Source organism: Poecilia latipinna, unplaced genomic scaffold (assembly GCF_001443285.1).
Source record: "Poecilia latipinna isolate Pla-1442-1.1 unplaced genomic scaffold, P_latipinna-1.0 Scaffold1065, whole genome shotgun sequence".
Lineage (NCBI taxonomy): Eukaryota > Metazoa > Chordata > Actinopteri > Cyprinodontiformes > Poeciliidae > Poecilia > Poecilia latipinna.
In genome coordinates this window covers 11,057-34,067 of record NW_015113681.1, presented here as the reverse complement: position 1 = coordinate 34,067, position 23,011 = coordinate 11,057, and the positions used below count along the sequence as shown (strand labels likewise).

The 23,011-nt window shown below is 37.8% G+C and overlaps 1 protein-coding gene and 1 long non-coding RNA gene across 2 annotated transcripts in view; one reads left to right on the top strand and one right to left on the bottom strand.

The window, feature by feature from the left end:
* pitpnm3 (PITPNM family member 3) overlaps positions 1-21,280 on the bottom strand; it is a 58,673-nt gene extending 37,393 nt beyond the window's left edge. Inside the window, exons 1-3 of the mRNA XM_015051775.1 lie at positions 21,225-21,280; positions 20,694-20,868; positions 20,383-20,603 (exon numbers count right to left, since the gene is read on the bottom strand). Of these exons, the coding sequence (XP_014907261.1) occupies positions 20,383-20,603; positions 20,694-20,868; positions 21,225-21,280 (452 nt within the window). The remainder of the gene's footprint in view (positions 1-20,382; positions 20,604-20,693; positions 20,869-21,224) is intronic.
* A 1,521-nt stretch (positions 21,281-22,801) lies between these two features.
* Positions 22,802-22,985, top strand: LOC106959292 (uncharacterized). Its single transcript, XR_001427314.1, has 2 exons — positions 22,802-22,842; positions 22,887-22,985. It is a non-coding gene; the product is annotated as an uncharacterized LOC106959292 (long non-coding RNA).
* Positions 22,986-23,011: the final 26 nt, after the last annotated feature.

Genomic DNA, 23,011 nt, shown 5'->3' with positions numbered 1-23,011 from the left:
GAGACCCCATAATACATTTTCATTATTGTTTAAAAACCTGTTTCACTTGCTTTGTTTTTTATTTTATTTTGGATATTTAAAATGTTTCCCAGTTGCAGTGTTAAAATATTCTCTAAAAATTAAAGTTCCTTTGACCTTTGAGAGTATTATTTTATTAGTTTAAAATAACAATATTATTTTTTGTCATATTAATTCCTGGAACAAAATTAATTCCAACAAAATGTGTTATCATGACAGGCCTAGTTTTGGTCCCCAGTCGAACACAGTCTGCCGGGCTCACCATAAAACACAAACAAGCTCAGATTATGTCTTCACTAACATGTCAAAGTACAAGCATTCACCAAGAAAAACACACATTGTGAGAATAAAGTTAAAGAGATGACTTTGCCCAGAGTTTCTTTGAGCAGCCATCTTGTCACCATCACTCTACTGTATTAACAAAAAGGCAGCATTTAGAGCTAAAATTAGTTGGTATGGAAAACTTGTTGACTAAAGATCTGTAAAAAGCCTTAACATAAATTCAGCTTTTACTTTCAAGAAAAACAATCTTTGGTTTGAGTAAAGTAAACCCACAAATACCAGAAAGTGCAGCCAACACTCTGTATGCAGATTTTAAGGAGTTTATCTGGTTTTTATTGGGGAATAAAAACGGGAAGGTTACTTTTCATAGCTTGGTCACTCTCTCCATCCTTGTATTGTCTTGAATTATTCAGCAATAGATCAAAGCGAAAAGGACTCCCTATGAATTCAATTGCCCAGTTGCTATCCATCAATCAGAAGGTCAGCTTTTTCGATTTCCGGCCTCTTCAGCATCTCAGTGTCCTTGGGCCAGATACTCAGCTTCACAGTGGCCCTGGTATGCTCAGCAGCGGAAATAAATACACAGTATGAGAAGGACAAAAAAAATCTGCCTGCAAAGGGAAACTATATATAAAATGTTGTCTGAGGAGGAGGACCGTAAAGGGTGTCATAAGAACCAAGCCAAGGTTACAGAGACGCACTGAGTGTCAAAACATTTACTCCCTGCGGACTGCTGCTTTTCAGCCGAGAGGTCAATTTGCTCTAAAGAGTCAAATAAAGTAAAGAGTTGTGACACTTTTTCAATTAACATTTATAAGAGATGAGAAAAAAATAAAATCACCTGTATGGTTTTATGCTGCGAAAGAAAACCAAACGCAGCGTTGGGTCTGTGAGCTTTTGGAGAATTGGATTAGCGAAGTGAATGTCAAAAGGAGTTACTCTATGTCTCTATCAATTCAGAAAATGCATAAGACACAATATTAGAGTTGGAAATTAAGAGAAAATGAGCCGTTGGTCAAAAAAAAGCCTAAAAATGAAAAGGCAATATAGCTAAATTAATCTTTGATTCAGTGAGAGTTACGAGCATGTGAGTCAAAGGTGTAGCAAGGTTTTAAATGTTGTTTTCATTCTGTTCTTATGATTTAAAATCCTGAAAATAACAACAAAAAACGCCAGAGAAATCAGCTGCGTTTCCACTGACCATAAAATTGCGTAATTGGACATTTCAAAAATAAATTAGCTCTTTATTTTGAAAACAGAAAAAAAAACTGTCATTTTATTTGGCTCTAGGATGAGGTGGTTTTTTTGGTCATATTGAAATTGGTTTTATTTCACAAAACTGCAATGGAAACAGTTTTTTCACATCACACCAGTCACTTGAGCCACAACCAGATGTTGCCGCTGGTGCAACTCACAAAGATGACGACAAGTGGTTGGAGGATGATGGCGCGGCATGTTTCTATTGTGTGAACAAACTCATTTATATGTGATCTTAGTTTCTTCTCTTATTTAATGGAAACGCGGCAATTGTGTGTGTGTGTGTTTTTGTTTGTTTGTTTTTTACATTGGCCGAATATTGACAAAGTTTTCTGCACATTTGTAATGGAAACACAGATAGTGACAACATGCATAATTTTCTCTAGTTGTTTGACAAAGTGGTGTGCTATCTAGAGGTGAGTGGTTTGATAAAATATCAATATAGCATGGAAATAACGATGATCGATTCCTTCTTAAAATTTTATTTTTATATTGTAGTTTCTCAACTGTACAGTAAAAAAATTATTTTGCTTTGATGATATTATTTTTACACTTCATTCAGAAATCAATGCACACACATTTTTGATTTTCTATTGAAAATCAAAAATGATTGAATCGACTTTCCTCACAAAACTCAATCAGTGCAAAAACAAGATGGCTTTATACAAGTAAAACTAATAAAAATCATGGAGCATTTACACAAATCCTCTGGTCTGACTTAACTAAGTCAGCAGATGTGTTTATTTCCCCAAAACAAGCGAAATGTTCTTGTTCTGCTAATTAGACTGTCTGTATTTATTTGTAGGTCCAGTGGCATCACACAGCTAATAATGTTTGGCTCTAATTAAACAAGCTTGATAAACTCCAGGGGACTTACAAGCTTCATGTTTGTCACTGGTAAAATGTCACTGAATTGCTCTAGAGACAACAGGCCACAAAATGAAAACAAGAATGAAGAACATAATATTTATTTTTCAGCTTTCTACCAGTCACTTAACTTTTTTCACCATTAATAAACTATGCACAGCTGTGGAACAGTTTTCATTTTCAGATCTAAGCATAAATTTGAAATGCCATTAAAAGGAGCCATTACTGGTGGAGAAGGGAACAAAACGTACCTCCATTATCATCTGTTACAACTTCTACATGTCAAAGCCAACTGTGCAGAAATGACAAAATGTACTTCTGCGGGATTTTAAGAAATCTTTCGGGAAGAACCGAGTCATGTGTGACTGTTGTACTTCCGGCTTCATGACATTAAGCAGGAACAGGTCCGCCTCCACACCCGATGCCACGTCACCCTGACGGATCTGCGTTGGAGGGCAGCTCTTTGCCTCAGATGCTTACGCAGATGAAGTAAAACTTGTTCAGTCAACTTATTCTGCTCAGCAAGCTCGTATTCTCACATTTACATGCGGAAACGTCTCCATTTGCTTGTAAAGGCAAATAAAAATGCACAAAGCATGGCTGTGCTGAGAGCAGAGGCTCGAAGAATCAAAGGGAGTGTAGAAACGTCTCAGAGAGAGATGACTGAGAATAATAATTGGGACGGCGAGCTCATGTTCCCCGCTGCATCCGAAACCATCAATAAATATACACCTAACTTAACTTAAACCACCCATATCTAAACTGCAAACAGTTGAAGTGAAACACTAACTGTGTTTCCATCAATCAAATAATTGCTCAAATTGAAGATATGCTAAACAGAAACAAGCTAATTTTGAAACATCTCATCTTTTTCAATAGAAAGTTTTTGTGCTGGAATGAGGTGGGTTTTTTATCGAAATAGATGTATTTTGCATCACAAGAGTCACGGGATCAACAACCGGATGTTACTACTGGGGAAAATGACAAAGACAATGACAGGAAGTAGCATGAGGATGATGTTTTGTTTTTTTCTAAAATATGCAGCTGACTCCACCAGAGCTTTCACAACATCACAGTTCATAAAAAGTTGTGTGTCATTCGAACAGCATCCAATCCATAGATTTTCTGTAAAATTGCCAACTACAATTTACTTAAAACGTCACATAGGTAGCTGCACACAAGTATAAACAGCTTGATGCTCCATTGTCTGAATGAGATGCCAACGTTTCCTATGATGGCTGATAGATAATGGACACCATGGCTGAATTATGAATATATCTCATTTAACTGTTTACATCTGTCACTGCCATGATTTTTATTGACTTATCATGTGAACAGCTTGTTCATGTGTGATTTCAATTAAATTTTTTATTTAATGGAAACAATGCCATTGCAAAATTATGTTGTATTTTTTCCCCCCCAACATTAGTTCAATATCAACAAATACTTGCGTTAAATTGTAATGGAAATGCAGTTAGTTTCACATATAAAGCAAATTCCCACACAACTATACAGAGGGCAGATCCTACCAAAACTGACAACAAATAAAACATATGTATTTATTTTCAGACATATTTAGTTTTTATATTCATTTTTACCATACTGGTGATTTGACTGAACCAAAACACAGACAGGGATCCAAGTGAAAAAATATCTAATGATGAAAACAAAGAAACATCTTCTACAATTAGCTAGCTAAAGCAGGAGCAACAGAGGAGGGAACAGGCAAAAATCAAATGAAACAGACAAAAGCACACTGTTGGTAACGGAGTGATCCAGCAGTGAGTGAAAGGCAAAAAGGAGTTTAAATACTGAGGGAAAGGTAGAAGTGACCAGAAGAGCTAATGACAGGTGAAGGGACGCAGCTGGGATCAGGGAGCAGGATGGTAGAGAGTGAGGAGGAAAACAAAATAAACAAGACCAAGAGAAACGAGGAGAGGGGAAAGAAACTTAAATCTAATAAATCAGTAAACAGAAAGAAACATTCATCTGAATAAACAAATCCAAAAACAACAAGACTGACTGAACTGACAAGGGACATGCTGAGATCGCAGAAAAGGAAAAAAGGAAGAGCAAAGAAACAAACAGAAATGAAACTAAAAGTTCAAACATCTACATATCCTAACACACACACCCCCAAGTAGTAGGGCTACTTCTTTTACATATTCATAGTTCATAGTTATTGCTTGTTTATAGTGATTATTTTACATTATATAGCCTGTAGCATCCAGCAATATATACCTGTTTATAGGTAGTAAACAGGTAAATACAGTAATGAATACTTAATATGTAGCCATTTTGTTGGCTTGAACATGTGACACAAAAACAACAAATTGAATCTGAAAAATAACCTGCAATTCTTTTGATTTATTTCATTATATTTAAAGATCCTAACAATCCATATGCCAGTTTTTGTTATAAAAAACGGAGATAGCACCTGGTATGCGAGAGTCAGAACGTTTTCAGATGGGAAGAAAAAAAAAAAAGATGTACTAAGCCTGTCTCAGTATTGCATGGTCTATAATGGTGTTGTGATTGTGTCATGGTCTGGAGGTTTCCTGCTGTCGACTTGTTTTTCTTAGGCAGAAACAATATTTTGTGCCCCCCGGGGTTCCTGAACAGCCTTTTCCTCTCCAAAACAGGGTTATCTGTTGTTGTTGTTTTCAACTACATTGTTTGTACACTTCACCAAAAAGACACAATAGCTGGTTATTTAATTCTGAAGCATAATCTGAGGTAAAAGTATTGTTCTCTCTGTTTTAATGTGATTAATTAATCATTTGGCTCAATACACTTTCTCTGTGTGGTTCCATTTAACCATGTGCAGAGAAAGCTTACAGAATTTGTTCCTCTGTTTCATAAATTAATAACCTTGACTGTGACTTAAAAATAACGTGGGAATAACTTCCCATTGAGCAAAGAGCAAGATCCAGCACTGGACCTTTGACAATTGCTAATGTAGGTGTCTGTATTCACATGCATTGTACCAATCTAATTGTCAAATATTAAACATCAGAAAGTTTGCCAATGACGGTTCTGAGTGCAAATAAAAGTAAGAAGAATCAGTAGACCTGTAGAAACTCTTGGTGGGGGAAAAAACAAAACAAAAACAAAACTACACATCAGTACTTATCAGGAACTTTAAAGTTCTACTGGGGATTTTCAGGATCACAAAGCTGATTCACTTTTTACCCGAGTCTGTCACGATGGTAACACAGGTTGAAACTAACCTGTTCCAGAGCAGGCTGTTTTCCCAAATTAGTAGCTAATACACCTGAAAGAACTAAGTGAGAAACTATATACTATACATACTATATACTGAGAAACATCTATGTGAGAGAAATTCCAGCAGAACTAATTTACATGCACTAAAAAAGACATATTATCATTAAAATGTTACCATACAACTGTTTTAATGAATTAAGTTTCTTAAATGGGCAGTATTATGTATTTTCCAGACACATTGTGATATTTTATAGCACAAGCAAGTACCTATAGTACTATCAGTTGTTATTAAAATGTTATTTATATCAAGCATTGTTGTGATCTGTGTTTTTCTGTGTAGTTATTTTGAGATTTTCTGTGTTAAGTCCTGTTTCCCTGTGAGTCTCTGTCCTGTCCTCCCTGTTGATTGGTTCTAACTGTGTCTAGTTTACTAATTACCCTCCCTGTGTATTTAAGTCCAACTGTTGTCTTTGTCTCTTGTCGGATCCTCGTCGTGTGTACGTCTTGTGTGCATCTCTGTCATTCCCGTTGCTTCCTGTGTTCCTCTGTTCCGTCTGGATTATTTCATTATTAAATCATCTTCATCTTCATCCTGGGTCCTCCCTGCGTTCTCCCTCACTACCTCACTTATACTACAAATCATGACAAGCATAACTTCAAACCTAAAATAAATTTGACTTTGCAATTTAACACCTTGAAACTGGATTTCTGTCTCTTTAAGAAGCTCCTACTCTTTCCGAAACTCTGTAAAGAGTATGGGAAAAACAAAAAATGGCACTTTTGATCAGAAAATTACATTATAACATGATATGAAGCTCAAAGTCGATTTTACATAATGACCTCCTTTAATGATAAACCTCTTAACTTTAAAACATTTTTTTCTAATAGCAAATTTGTCTGTATTAAATTGTCACAGCTTGATCTTACAACATTTTTAAGAGTAGTTAAAATTATAGAGTCCAACTATAACACATTTAATGCAACATGATTCATTTTTAAAATGGCTCTGCCAACAGCACTGAATTATTTTCAGCTTATTTAGTGCAAAGAGCGTTAAAGGGGTTGAGATTGTATCTCTGGAATTAAGACTCGACCTTTGCCTCAGGTCTTAATAACAGGTGGCCCCTGCTGTACATTAATTTAATTAAATGCACTATCAGAAGTGTCAGAGCCATTCATACTTTAATGCTCTTCAATGATGTGGCTGTAATATTCATTAGACAATTAATTTTGGATTTTTGCAAGCTACCTTCCGGTTTCTTCATTGTGGTTGATCCTTTCATTAAAACTTCTACTGTGACACATTTCCTTCATCAATTTAGTTACTAGGAAATGTTTCCGGTACCAAAAGATATGGACAATCATGGTGTGGAAACGAAAAAAAAAATGACAATGTTTTAAAGTTATAGTTACCAAGATCATCATCATTATCATCATCAAAAATTTTATTTATAAAGCACTTTAACACCAGCCACAGCTGGAACAAAGTGCTCAACATCAGTAATAAATAAATATGACAAACTTAAAAAAAAAAAAAAGCTAAGAGGGTACAAAAAATAATTAGAAAAAAAAAAAAGAATTCTAACTTTAATCCCATAATTCTGTCTTCACTTTTCTGAGATTAAAGTCAGAATTTTGAGAAAAAAGTAATTTTATTTTATTTTATTCCCCAGTAATCATCTTCTGCAAGAGAGGCGTGTCAACCAGGAGATAACCAATAATTAATTAATTTATAAGGTTGTTAATTTATGTTACTCTTAATGAGTTAAACGTCAAAAAGCTATGCTAACATCACTTTGATGTGACGGAAAATGTCTAAAGGTTCATTTCATTAATGCGCATCAACTTTTTTTTTGCGGTTGTGTGTCAGCGTAGAAACATTTGTTTGTGAAAATGGAAAAAAAAAAAATTGCTTTTACATTTTCTATTTTCAGGCATCAAAGCGGCCCCTAAAAATAAAGGGGGAAAAAAAAGGGTCAACCTCTTAGAGTGTGACTCCCACAGCCTGCTGCCTCCTCTTTCTTTTCTTTGTGTTCTTCGTGAGCGCTAACATTCAGGAGACTGGAGGACTGGAGTCCCACAGCTTTACCAACTTCCATAATCAAGAGCTTTACAAGCACTCAGTGCTGATATTTCCGTTCAGCCGGATCTCCTGCCGAGAGCAGACCTGAAACATTTCGGAAAATGGTTGGAGCTTTAGGAGGGTTTGAAATTACTGACTTTTTTTTGTGTTTGTGTGTGTGTGTGTGTGTGTGTGTGTGTGTGTGTGTGTGTGTGTGTGTGTGTGTGTGTGTTGTGCTACCTCAGGAGGTTGGCGCTTTCAGCTGGACAAAGTGAGCATTTTAAAGGTGTTGCTATAATTCAGTGACTCTTTTCAGTGGCGTCACATCTCACATTTCTTTTAGGCCGACTCAAACACATACAGAAACAAACCCATGCATTGAGTCGAGGACGGAAAAATACTCATTTATAGACTTTTGAAGCTACAACATGAAACCGTCACAGACTGAGGTGTCACGTCTCCTACAATAACCCAACCTAACGCACAAACCTTTGTGCCTTGTAAACGTACCCTTTGTCACCATTTGTCACATTACAGCTGCAAACTGCAGGGAATTTAATCAGGATTTTATGTCACAGACCAACACAAAGTGGTCAATAATGGGGAAAAAAAAAAAAAAAAACACTTATATGATATGGCTCACTGCCTGGGGCGGTATAGCCTACAGGGGCGTAAGGTCGCTTTAAAAATAGGAATTTATTAGTTGCAATCAATGAATTTCAAATTGCTTAATTGTTTGTTAGCAACTAATCAGTTAATCAATTAATTGCTTGATAAACTAAAATTAGCTCGATAATTTCCATTCTGATGATTAATATTTTCTGAAGGGAAATTTTGTTTACAGAGTCGTCAATGTATTTTATTCATGTGTGTGGTTTTTATTTCCATTTTATTTTTTGTTTTTGGTTGTTGTGTTTTGGGTTTTTAGAATATCGTCCAGTTCCAGTGTTTAGTGCTCTGCACAAAATTAAAATTTTTTGTTCTTTGAGAGACTAAACTTGCATTATTATGCCGTTATCAATGTATTATATGAAAATGGTCTCAAAACAATATTACTGTTTATCTCAATAATTTCTGGAACAATTTATCATGCAGCAAAATTTGTTATGACAGGCCTAGTCAGATTAATAAAGAATTTTGCGTCATGCATAATGCGACAATATGGCAGAATGCTAAAACTGGCTTAAGAAGCTGAAAGTCATGTGTGATTTTGCAACTTTAAAATTAACTCACTCACACTCATAATGCGAGTTTGGTTGTATGTGGGATGGGAAAAGGGTGAGCTTCTTCAGAATGTTATTATTGCAGGAAATAACCTCCGGTCCACAGATTGGACTCTGTTGATTTTAACTTGCAATTAAAACCCAAATTAACTTTCATTAGTTCCTCAGGTTTAAAATGTCAGAGCTGAGAACAGATTCATCCCATTCTGTGCTGATCTTATTAAAGTGGTTAATAAAGTGGCTTCTGATTCCATCATTTCCCGTATCACTTCATCATTATGTCTTTCTAAGTTCTTTGAAATGCAGAAAGAGATTCAGATCGTTTTATCTCACTGTCAAACTGACACCGTAAACTGAAATGCATCTTTCCATCGTCACTGTTCTGAATCTAAATCTAGTGTCTCTGCTCTCTCCTTACAAATCTGCAGCTGCTGTTTAACATCTGGGGGAGTGAGTGAAGAGTCATAGTGTTGTTGTCAAATCTGTTTGTAGTTCAGTTTGGAGTTTAAAAAAAAAAAAAAAGCTGAAGAACTGCAGACTGTACAGCATTAATGGTCTCCATTAATATCATCATCATTAGCAATTTACAAAAACGTTATTAAGCCGGTGGCTCCAGTGTATCATCCAAACTCCATCAGCGTCTAATGGATGGACTTTATCTTAAAGCTCTAAAATATTATTTCCTCTGTGACTGGTGAGCATTTAAGCAGCGGCTGTGAAGTCAAGCAAACGTTTCTGTTCCAGATGGTGCAGTTTGGATTTTGTTTTGCATTGTGCCTTTTTTTTTTTTTTTTAAAGCAAGAACACGTCTATCAGAATGTTCTCTAAAGGGCTGCAGAAACCAAACTCGAAGCCCTCTGAGAGGGTTTATCGGTCAAAGAGAAACGCTGACAAATCCTAGCAGCAGTGTGCATGATGTATTAGCCTAGTTTTATCTCCTCATGGTAATATGCAGGAGAAGCTGATTGCAAAAAGTGATCAGATGCATTGCTGTTTAAATTGCAAATGTGTTTTAGAGACATAGAATGCATAATTATTTTTTAAGTGTAAAGCATAAATAATTCAGTCTGTGTTTATACTATTTTTCAAAACAGATAAGGTTTTTAAATCCACTTTTGTTTTCCAAAAACTGCCTTTTGATTAAAGTAGGAAGGTGCCACCATATCAGAATGATGCTTTTGGGAATTTCATAATAATGAGAGAGAAGATTGTCTTTTTGCTTGACAAAAAATGCATTTTTATCAGGAATATATTAAAAGTGTGGTCAATATTTGGTTATGATTGTTAGGGCGTTTTCACATCTGATAGTCCGGTAGACTGGGTTTGATTATGCTTTGTTACACTTTCAGCTGGTCCGGTTGTCTTTCACACTGAATTGTGTCAAATAAGCCAAACCCTTCGAGAACCCTGTCCCCCTCCTCACCTGTGTGGCACTGTACAAGGATCCACCGAAGGAAATGACACAAAAAATCTGAAGACAAGAGCGCAGCTTCCTTCTTCATAAAATGTAAATAAAAATGGAGTGACATCAGATTTTAGTGGACTTCTGTCTTGTCTTTGCTAAAAGATCATGATTTCTCAGGCCAGCGCTAGACTCTCGTGCTAGTTTAGGTTGTTTTTACCCAGAATGCTTCCTGCTCATCTCCAGTCCACTTAGAACCAGAGTTCAACCGAACCAAGACCGAAGTTTTTAGGGAGAACTAGCTCATTTTCAGTTGACCTTTTTGGTCCGTGTCAGAGTTCAGTTGGGCATTCACACCTCCCCAAACAAACTGGACTTTCTAGACTTGATTTCGATAAAACCAAACCAAACAGGGATGGTGTGAATGCACACTTAGTTTTAACAGACAGAATAACCTAAAGCTGAAGGATAAATACACTGCACAGATAATGCTGTGGCTGCGTCAGGTAGCCAGTCAACAGCAAGACCACCGAGGCATCTGCACCTGCTTTCACTGACAATTACGTTTATCAGGTAAGAAAATACCTTGAAGAGTTGTTTAGTGTTGTTACGGCCCAAGGCCTTTTCCTTTGGGTCTCTAACATCCATGTTTTGGACTCCTTAATTGGTGCTGATTGGAAGTGGAGGCAGCTGGCCAGTGTCTCCAGATGATGTCAGATCCACCTTAAGATGCACCATTTTCTCTGACTAAGCAGCTCATTCTTTCTCTCTCCCTGCCACTCTCTCCCCTTTCTCCCTTTCTTCCTCAATCAGTTAGAATTTTTATTAAATAAATTCCCTTTTAAGTTATCCCATGCGTTGCTTCCCTTTTATTTGTTATGGTTTAAGAGCCAGACCATAACAGTGTGCTAATGTTCAAATGTCTCATAAAACTGTATGCAGCATCAAACTGGAGTCCAGCAACAGATCCTGTCTCAACTAATAACCTAAAACTAGTATTTAAAAATACAGACTTTGTCAGAAGCAGCCATCTTCCACTGTGATAAATTTCTCCATTGAGAGCCTGTTTCATGAAAGTCTCCAAGCTACTGCCAGCAGACAACATTTCTCCTTCCTCCCTCCTTCTTACTGGATAAATAAATGCATAAAGTTTCCCTTTATGAATTCAAATTCCACCTGCAGACGTTGTTGTCACTCTCTTTGTCTCGTTTTGCCTTGTATTACCCACTGTGTTGCGTTCAACGTTCCACATGCAACGTCATGACTGGTTAGCAACTCTGTTCCCTGCGGCCTTGTGGTCACTTTTACACTTTTTTACATTTGTTTATGGAAAATAAATACAATTGTAAGGTGAACGTTTGAGAATTATTAAGAGGGAAAAGTTGAAAAAAATGCTTGAAAAAGAAAGAAAAAACTAATTAGCTGCCTTGAGAGCTGATCTCAGATCAAATGATATCAGAGATACAATCTCTTGCACACTCAGTCAATAACACCTGTGATTACAGCACAGGTAGCCTAACACACAGAGAATGTTTCTAAAGTCCACCTCTAAGTTTTATGGCGATGTGATGATGAAGAGCTCATTAATGATAAAGCCAAGTGAGCCGATTAAAACCACAATCAGCCTCATCTCATGCTGAATAACCTTGAGATTTAATCTATTTTGCCGCCATGCCGCCCTGCTGCCACATGATGTCAAACCGAAAAACTCTAAAGTCTGCTTGATTGTTTCCCCCCCCCCGCCTCGGGTTCGTAAAGGCTGGCTTAGCATGCCATGATTTATAAGCAATTAATATGGCCAGCAATGGCACTTTGCACAGTCTATGTAATTTAAAAGAGGAACCAGAATAAGGAACCGCAGCGTGTCCCCAGCCACCAGGGTCCGAAATAATGAGCCACTGCCTCAGAGAGCTGAACCGAGGTCAGGCACTGAGGAGACAGATATGTGGACTCTATGAATAAGAGAAGGCAGAAAATCTGGGAATATAGAAATGCAAGATATTCTCTTGAAATGTTGGCAGTAAACGGACACTGCAAAAACAAATATCTTTCCTGTCACTAATAATTGATGCATTACAGCTTTTTAAAGGGCGGGCATATGTCGAAAGTAACTTAAAAAAATACATAATACCAGCCTCTCCAGAAACTTCAAAACAAAGTCTTCTGTCAGAAAAAAAAACTTTTAGAAGCACGCCTATTTAAAACTGAAATGCACTACTGTATGCTGATAATAGCATCTCTTCTGGAATCGCAGAACATGACAGTCTACTGTCGAAAAGAGATAATTGGTTGTTGTATTGGAAGAAAAGACAATTCTAATCAAAATATCTTAAATGAATGTCTATCTGGATTTTGGTAACAGAGAAAAGGATGAAGGGAGCACTTTTACTTCACCCAAAGACCAAACTCAGAAAAAAACGAGTGAAATTGGTGGAAGTACAGTTCAACCGGACAAGTTTCTTTTCATTCATCAAAAATAGACTTTCTTACTGCCTTAGAATTGTGATACAACTGGAAGTTTGGCTTCAAGTGAGCCCAAAAAAACAACCCAAAACATAGAGAGGAGGCTGGACAATCGAGTTGACCACGGTTGTTATTTTTGAGCATGAAGAAATAAGATAACATGATTAACATGGTTTTGACTTTCCCCATTAGTACAAAATGTCTCATGACATATGACAACCACATTACTAAGGCTAAATTTACACAAGAATGATGCCTGGAACCTGCCAGTATTTTCAGGTGTGGATTTGGAAAAAGTTCCACGTTTAGATGGCACCGCCAAGATCCTTTAAGTCAGCTGTAGTTGTCATGACAGGCCACTAGATGGCACTGTAATTTTGACCCTTCCACTTTCCACTAGCTTCCACTAAAAAGTAATCAAAGTGATCATGTAACACGTATTGTTGAGCTAAACTGAACAGTTTAAGTTGCGCAACGCAGCACAATGCTAGCCACCATTCTTTTGGTTGTCAGCTGCCTGTTCCATCTGTAGAATAATCCACATGGCGTTCTGTGAATGTGTGCTTTCACACAGGCAGAGAACTTAACACCTCTGCAGGGTGTGTTAAGGAAAAGCTTCACTCTGAGACCCAGTTTGAAAAAGTGCCATTGTGAGAGGCTCTGGTCACTGGTGTCGTGTAAACGAGCAGCAAAAAAGTTGAAGTGAAGAGTGGCTCCAAAATGAAATAACTTCTTTGTTTCTAACATTTCTCCTCATACACGTTTACTTTCAAATAGGCAGCAGAAGTCTTGTTTTATAGTGTCTGAGCCAAATGAAGAACAATTTTTCAGCTGCTGCCTGATTGTTGTTACTGCCTGTAAGATCATTTCTTCTGACAAAATGGAACATCACTCTCCATCCTATCTGTTCACATTTGGGATTTAATCTTTACTGTTTTGGTCGTTTGGTGGCCATTGAGTTAGCTGTCGATTCCCAAATTAGGAGTTTCATCCATAAGGTTATCACAGCAACCTTTAACTCTGCTTTCAGCAGCCTTGTACTTGTTTTTTCTTTCATGATTCTTTGCATATTTCAAAATCCAACCACTGATGTTGATATAACTATGACAGGCTACAACCTAAACCCAACAGGAAAGGAAAAAAAAATGAAAGAGATAATGATACATGCACTTAAAACATTCATCTCTCTCCTGCTCCAACTGATTCTGTGTGGGAAGTATTTCACGAATCACAAATGTGCTGAAACTCGGCTAACGGCCGTCACCGCTAGGTATGATCCTGTAAGCCGACAGAGCCGCCGTGTTAACGAGCTCCACCGCGTCCCCCCGGGGCAAACTACGTCTTCTCCAAGCACACCATCAAGGACGACACGAGCAGAAAGGCAATTTCATTGTCCATAAGAATCTCCAGCACACATCAGGAATCAAGAAATGACTCCAGAGTTTGTTTATGTGGAAGTTTGTCTCTCGGGTGCGAAGAGGTTTTGCCGCATCCACTCCGAGGTGTGATTTTTCAGCCAAACTGTTACCCAGACTGAGAGCGAATTATCCACACAGTCACAATTCCTTTTCCTTAGATGTTTATGTTGGCATTCGAATAAATGAGTCTCCGAACACCCACAAGCCCAACACTGTCATTAGAGCTCACACAGCTAACTGACAAAAGACTGAGTGTTGTGTGTGGGGTGTGTGGGCGTGCACGGATGCCCACTGACAGCACATATTGTGAGAGTATGCACAGGATCAGCAGCCATCTGTGGAGGAATGTAGCCTTTGTTTAACTTAACTGGAGAGTGAAACCACCACACCATTGTCAGCAGAATTTTAATTGCCTGTTTAGGCATATCGCTGTGTGGAAGTTAGGACTAAACTGGGAATTAATTATGATACGAAGCATATACAGCATATGATAGAGAACGGTCAAATAAGAATGACTTAATACATGTTGTTTATGTAAAATAAATGTAAAATAATAACTATAAAAAAACAATCAGATATTAACAAATAAACAGACATATGGAAGGTAACAAAAATGTTTCAAAATGAAAGTGATGTGACACAGACATGACCATCCGAACGGCGTAGCCCACCTCGTCATCTGAACTCTATTCACAGTATGTGATGCCTGGGCAAAAATAATAGCTTACGGTGATCAATTTAACATTTTTGTGTATTTTTATGATGTTTTAGATTTAGAACAGTTCCAAAAGGAGCAGGCCGTTCATGCTGTAGCGGACGCTAAACTAGAGTTCAGTCTCTTAAAATCTCATTCTGGGGAATGTTTTACGGTAATAATGTTGAGCTTATATTTTTACGCAACTAAGTTACAAAAAAAGCCCCTAAAAAGTTTTAAGTTGTCCCATCGTCTAAAGCTAACAGCAGCTATGATAAATGTGGGTAAAGGCCAGAGCGTTAAAAGCACAGTGCAGCGACTCTTAGACAATTAATATAGAAATTTACAGAGTTTTGGACTTAAAAGAGATACAGCAAAATGTTTATGTTCATTTTTATATTCCCAAATGATTAAATTATCGATCATTGCGGTAATTGTTAAATAGATTAAAAATCAATCCACCCAAAAGGTTATGAATATTCTAAATTAGCCAAAATTAATAAGAAAATACTTCTTCAAAATAATGTTTCATCTTTGCATTGTGAAATGGTTATTTGGAATATTTGTTTTCACACTGAATAAATAAGCTCATAATAGACATTAGATTTTTCTTAATATTTGAGTTTTAAAACATGCAACTGCAATAAAAGAGGAATTCGTTTTAAAAAATTGTTTTACTTCACCAAGGGTGTCAATAATTGTGGATAGCCCTTCTCTGTGCATACTGTGTATTTTTTGTGTCTAGGCAGTTTTCATATGCTTTCACTCACTTTGGAGCTAGAGAGCTTAAAAAAAAACAGAGTAGGTAGGTACCCTAATTCCTTAAATGCATTCAGAAGAAAAATCGTAAAATCTACACAAATCCTTGATCTGGAAACTGAAGAAAGCACTGATTATGATTACCCCAAATTAGCTTTTACAGTAGAAGATATTGCAACTTTGACGATGTTCACGAAATCCTGCCAAAACATAGAGAAAATTATCTGCTGAAAGTTGATTTCTACGTCTCTTATTTATTTTTTATTTGTTTAAACGAGCAAACACTTGAATAAATTTGATGCATTTTGATTGCAATAATACATCTTTGGTAGCTCGTGATTGCTTTCTAGTGCAAAAATAATTTTCAATAAAATCCAATTGATCGTTCACAGATTAAGTTCTGCCCCATGTGTCCTGACAAATAAAATACAGAAAACCGGCGGGCGTGCCAGCAGCTCAACAGTTGCTTGGATCCAATGGGAGCTTGTTGTTTTGAATATTTCATCTAGATGTGCAAGAAGCCAAGTCGATGTCAAGCTGCCGCGCTCTCCCACCGCTCTGCTGCCTTTTCACATTCCTGGCCTTCGGCACCAACATCAGTCACAATCCAAATACATTCTGTCAGCCGAGGTGATTGGTGACATTTCAGACAAAAACATCCTCAGCATATAATTGGAGAGCAGCGAAAACTAATTGACGCTGTCAGAGATAAAACCAGTGACCACTGGGAAATGTGACACTGAATGTAAAATGAAATCATTAGTTACACTTGAGCAGCCGCCTCAAAGGCAGCAGTTGGGAGAAAGAAAAGCAAACAGATAAATACAGACATATCTTTACCTCTTGTACATCTGAATGACCCAGACATGCACACTACTAGCTCACAGAGATAATTGCAATGAGCACAAGTGTTGTGTTACACTTGTGTATGATTCATAATTGGGGCGACTGTTGTTTACTATGGAGCTGCCTTCGCTACATCAACAATTAAGCTCTTTTGTAAAGCTTATACACAAATGACACCTGAATGCAAAGTGGCAGTATGTAATGAACCAGACAGATTACAAAGAATCCAGGAATAATTGATAATATATTGTAATCTAAGTATTTATCCAAGGTCATTCACATTTTAACAAATAAAAAAAAAACATTTATAGCTTTATATTATGTTATAAAGTTATTCCCTCATCAAACATATACCTGGAATGTTGCTTTGATTCTTTCATGCATGTTTGAGAAATTTTCCATGGGAACCATTCAGCAGTGCTAAACGCCTGGATGGACGTAGCTCCGCCTTTGAGGACAAAGTTCCTCCTACTCTCAGCTTCTTCAGACTAGCCAGAAGCAATTGGCAAACACTGGGTGGAACGGTATATCTGCTGAGTTCATTCTCAGTGCAACACTGGTAAAAACGTTGCTAAAGGGTTAATAGAGGAGCCATGTTGGGATGACATCCTCAAGGCAGAATTTCAGAAAGAGCAGGAGTTTTTAAAGAGACAAAGGCCCAATTTCAAGGCATAAAATTATGAAGTTAAATTTCTATTAAGTCACATTTGATACATGTAGGATTTTTTTAACAACTGAACGTAACATAGTGACTTGATTGTGCTATAAAATGGCACCATGTGCCTGGAAAATACATAATTCTCCTTTAAAAGCGTTTGGAAATTAATGTTCAACATACTTTGAGAAATAAGGATTCTCCTCTGCACTTTAATTATCTTCACACTGTCTGTTTACGAGGTCTTAATCAATAAAGTTTTCCAATTGCCCTTCCCTTCCCCAGTTATCTTGGCAGGTTTGCTCCCTGATGTTTGAAGGCTCTCCAAAGTCAGGTAATGTGGTGAATATTTAAATTGGTGTGCAGAAAAGGTTCTAATAAAACATTTTTTTTGACTACTTTTTATTTCCTCTTAAAGACTTGGGTATTTGATACATTTTGCAAGCAGTGACTCAAACAAGATGGTAGGAAAATAGATTCAATTTGTGTGTTTGACAGAGTACAATTTAAATACGCAACTTTTTCATGTTGGATGAGTAAAGCTAATATTCATAGTACAAGCAGCAAGGTCACCGTCAGCCTCGTCAGGGTGCTGGTTGCTGTTTGGAGTATTTCAGAGGTTTTCTTTGAAAATAAAACAACAAAGGCTTTCAAATGGATCTGTCTGAAGGACTTGTTTGTGTTTAAATAATACGTCCCTTCTGACAAGGAGAAATAACAACAACAAAAAAAAAAAGGTAAATACAAATCTGTCTCCTAAGCTTCTTGATGTTTTCTGGTTCCTGTTCATTATTCTGTGATTTAGAATGCATTCACACCAGCCCTGATTAGTCCACTTTAATCGAACTCTAGTTTGTTTGCCTAGGAAGTCTAGTCCAGATCAAAAAACCAAACTCTGATCTGGCTAAAATCCAAGGTTGTGGTTCGTTGAAGTGGACTCTGGTCCATAAATATGGATGTGAATGCCAAGTGGACGACACAAGGAGCACAGGTCGTCAACTCTAGAGAAAAAACATGAATTTTTTTGAAAAGCACAGAGTTACAAACTGACTCCGTGTTTTTGGGTGTTCATCTGTTAGCGGGGCTGCATGCTGATCCTGATTCTGACAGAAATATCATCAGGTTTGACCCAGTTCCTCATTCAGGAAACTGTTCTGGCACACTTCGCCAGATCTGGGGAAAGGACTGCGTTTCTAAAAGTGTCTTCTTTTTGCTTTTTAAATGTTTGGGAATTATGTGACATAAATAACTAGTTTGTCATGTAAAAACTTGACATTGTAGCAGGAGCTACAATGTCGCATTGTTCTCTCATCCTCTGTGAAAAGGCTGAGCATTTCATCGCGACCGCCCGCAGCTACGTGTCGGCTTGTTTTCTCCTTCCCGCGGCACGAGGCGGAGGGCGGATCATATTATCCTATTAAACGCTTGGAAGTTTGGATTTCCACATCAAATTGTTCACAAAAAAGCCTGTGGCAAAAACTGGTGTTTAAGATTTTTTTTTTTTGGTTTTGTACCCAAATTGAGACCCCAGCAAATTTTTATTTGCATTAAAATACATAAAAGATAACTTATTCCCATCCTGAAATAGTTTGTATGGCCTCCACCAACCTAGAAAAGCATTTACAGACAGGTACACCTCAGACAATTTGAATACTGGATAAAATGGTGATATTTCTGAGGCATAAAGTCAGAAAGTGACATTCGTAAATCAAGTCAAAATGCTAGTTTCATTCATAAAAATGCTGTTTATATCAAACATAACTCAAAAGAAATTTGACTTTGTAATTTGAGACCTTGAAATTGGGTGTCTGTTTCTTTGAGGAGCTCCTGCTCTTTCTGACGCTCCGCCTCCAGTGTGACATCACAACACTGCTTGTCATTATGACGTTTACAACCATTTTTAGGTGTTTGCTAATTGCTGCTGTTAGTCTGGAGGAGCTGAAAGGGGGAGTCACAGGGAAGGGGTGCACTGTGAGAGCAAACGTGAAGGCAGACCGACCCCAAATGGTTGCCACGGGAGATTCGAGGATTCCTCAGACATGAACGAATTAATGTGTTTTTGATGATGGAATAATGTTATAATATGGTGGATTTTATGTAATACTGCCTCTTTAAAATCAGCAAACAACTCAAGACTGAGATGGATGTTGACCTTCTCCCAGTTCTTCATCTTCTTAATCTCACCAACTTGAGCTACTCAAAGAAGAACGAGCAACAAATTCACTCTCTAGATGTGCAAAGCTTGTAGGATTTACAGATGAGTTCAATAAGTATGGATTCTAAAAGATACTGACAGAATGGCCTGATTACTAACACTTTGCAATTATTTACAGCCTCACAGTGGTTTCCCACATCAAAATATAAAAACAGCGACTAAATTAAAATCTCAGATTTCTTCATACCAGATCCAGTTTCTGATTTTAAATTATCCTTTTCTTGCTCGCTCTTTTTAAACAAAGACATTACAGAAACAATTTTTCAAGCAAGTTGTATGATGGAGTACTAGGCTACAAAGATTTATGTATATTATGAGAATATAGTCAACAATGTCAGAAAAACTCACAATTTTTCCATAAAAAAAACATCTTAAAATTACGAGACAAAACCAGTTATCAGTATCTGAGGTGAGCAGTTCAATCTGTGTCGTTCTGTCTTCAAAATGTTTGGATGATCGTTCCAAAGTTAGGCTGCTGATGATAATTTGACGCTGATGTGTTAAAAGTATTTCTATAAGCATTAAGTATTATCTGTATAACTTATACCAAAGTAAAAATGAACAAGATGCTCAACATTCCTCATTTACATCGTTTTTTCGTTGTTTGTATTTTTTGTGTTTGAGTCCTCGTAAAATTATGACTGTAATTTTAAAAAGATAAATCTTACACTGGCCCTTACACTCATCTTCCATTCAAGAGTCACAGAGTTGACTAGAACCGAAAGTCTAAATTAAGAAAAGTTGTAAAACCCGCTTCACGAAACAAGACTGTGCCCCAAGGAGTGCATTGGCCACAAGAAATACAGATCTTGCAAAAATGAAACCTTCAAAAACCCAAAATTGGATTGATTCACAAAATTCCCCTAAGAACACGCTTTGGGGATTCCCTATTTCTTCGGGAATATGAGTATTTTTGTAAGGTCCCACGTAAAGAAAAAAATAAAACCAGCTGTAAGTGACGTCAGGGTAAGCAACAGTGCTACTGATGCTACTCACTTGGACACCAGAGAGAAGGCTTCGGCGCACACGGCCGGACACGGCACCAGTTTGATCATCACATGCTCCTCGGCGGCCTGGAAATGCACCCGGGTCACCTTCTCCAGCACCGAGGCCAACGTGGCCACGTCGCCAGCCTTTGTGCTCGGGTCGCCGCCTGCCGTGTCCAAGATGTTTCCACCGTGTACCACCAGCAGCAGCACGTGGGTTTTACATTTCCTCTACAAAAGAAGGATGAGGAACAGGGAGAGATGCTACAAAAGCAAAGAATAAAAAAAAATAAAAAAAAGAGGAGAGAAGAAAACACTCACCTCTGCATCCTCCAAACCTTCAATGCTGCTCTGAGGGGCGCAGCGCGGACCGCCCAGCTGGTACAGACCCTCTGGATTGTGTAAAGAAAGATGAGTAAAGTAAAGAAGCAGGAGGTGGTGAGAAAGGAAGGAAGGAATAAAGAAGGGGAAAAAAACAGGGTCACTGGAGGAGCAACTTCACCCAGACACACCTATAACAGCGGCATAAGTGGATATCGATCGACGAATATACTCGATATTACTAATGCCTCTTCATCTCTCTTCATTTCGGCTCTGAACTGCATGCTGCCTCCATGTAGCCGCGGGCTGGCGTGGAGAAACCAGCAGATTCAGTCAGTTCAGGCTGTGGACAGCAGCAGCGTTATTGTTTTCTCTGCTGCAGCGTCTATTACCATCACACGTAATTACCTTTTAGCTGCTCTGATGCGATAAGAAGCAACAGACTTGTTCTCCTAAAGATAAAAAAACTTGATTTTTTTTTTTTATATAACAAAAAGGAGTGTCCCTTTATCTGTCTGGTGGGGGCATTACACAGGAATGTCAGCCAAACTCATTAGCCCATCCAAACCCTCAGCATGCTGTGTCATCTTATTCCTCAGCGCTCGCTCTCTCTCTCTCTCTCTGTCTCTGACTGTCTCTCTCTCTCTCATTTCTTTCTTTCTTTCTTTCTCTCTTTTTGTCTTTCTATTTTCTCTCTCTAGGATCAGGGCACGCCTCTGTGCTCTGCTCACTGGCTCGTTGTTTATTTGACCTCGTCTGGGACCGACTGTCATGGGAGGCTCTCACAGGCTCGTTCGCTGTCGGTTCCCCTTCTCTCCATTCCCAGCCTGCCAGTGCCCCCCCCCCACCGACCACCTGCTTGTCTGGAACAGAGAAGCGTCAACTAGGGACCCGACAGTGCGCTATTTCTGGTCACAGAGAAGCAGGAAATCAATGCAATGAAGTTTTCTTGTTTTGTTTTTCTTTTCGAAAGTGCTGCAGGAATGTATGTGTGGCAAGAAAGTTTTAAGAAATACCATGTGAGCAAGCAAACACTGATGTACAGGGGGAGAAAAACTGACATCAAGAATTTCAGAAGGTAGATGTGCTACCTACGCTAATTGATAGAAGCAAAAGTATAAATGTTGAGGTTGTTTGTGATGTCATTATGCCATATTTAAATTTACTTAGCTGAAATGATTGCTTATTCTGGTGATGTTATTTTGTGAGTTTTGACCCACTTTCCAAGAAGATAACTGCTTTTGTAAATCAGAAAATAGTTATAGTTAGCTTGTTAGCTAACTAACTTTAGCTTGATTCTTGTTTGGGGTTTTTTGGAGGGGGAGCTGACGGGTGGTGATTTATAGATTATGAGATTTGCATCTTGCTGGTCAGTTGTGTCATTTTCCATTCATGCATTTTATTCGTTATGATCCATAGGTGTTTGAACGAACACGAAGCATCAACATAGGGAAGAAATTAGATTTGAGTAACTTTAAACATTGGACAGTTGCTGCTTCCAGATGGGCTTGGTTTGAATATTTCTGAAACTGATAAATTCACACACAACCATCTCTTAGGTTTACAGAGAATTTTTATTTTTATTTTTTTTTAAAAGACAGAAAACCTACAAAGAGTAGTAGTTGTGATGGCAGAAAATGAATTGCTGATCACGTCGGAGGAGAACTGACAGACTAAATTGAAATTGCATAAAGGCAGCAGCTGTTCAAATAACTACTCAATACAACTGAGGTATGCAGAACCCCAGCTCTGAAAGCACAGCACATCAAACCTTGAAGCAGATGAGCTACAGCAGCAGGATGCCACACACTAGGTGGCGCTCCTCTCAGCTAAGAACAGAGAAATTAGGCTGCATTTCACACAGGCTTACCAAGACTAAGCAGTAATCAATCAATCAATCAAATTTTATTTGTATAGCACATTTCAGCAGCAAGGCATTTCAAAGTGCTTTACATAATTAAAATAAAAACAGCATGTGACATTGAATAAACATTGAGAAAGAGAAAGACATTTTGAAAAAGATTAAAAAAGATAAAAACATTAAAACCCGCACCCCTTTTAGGACTTCAGTTAAACGTCGTTTAACTGGGGCTCTAACCCTCTGGGACTTTAGTCAAAAACACCGTTTGACAAGGACTCCAACCTCTAGGTTTTTAGTTGAGACGCCATCAACTGGGACTCTAAACCCCGTAGGACTTTAGTTGAACGTTGTTTAACTGAGACGTTTTCCGGGGGGCTTTATATCATTAAAACGTAAACAGTGAGAAAGAGAAATAAAAAGAAATTAATAAATAGATAAAAACTAAAGATAAAACAAT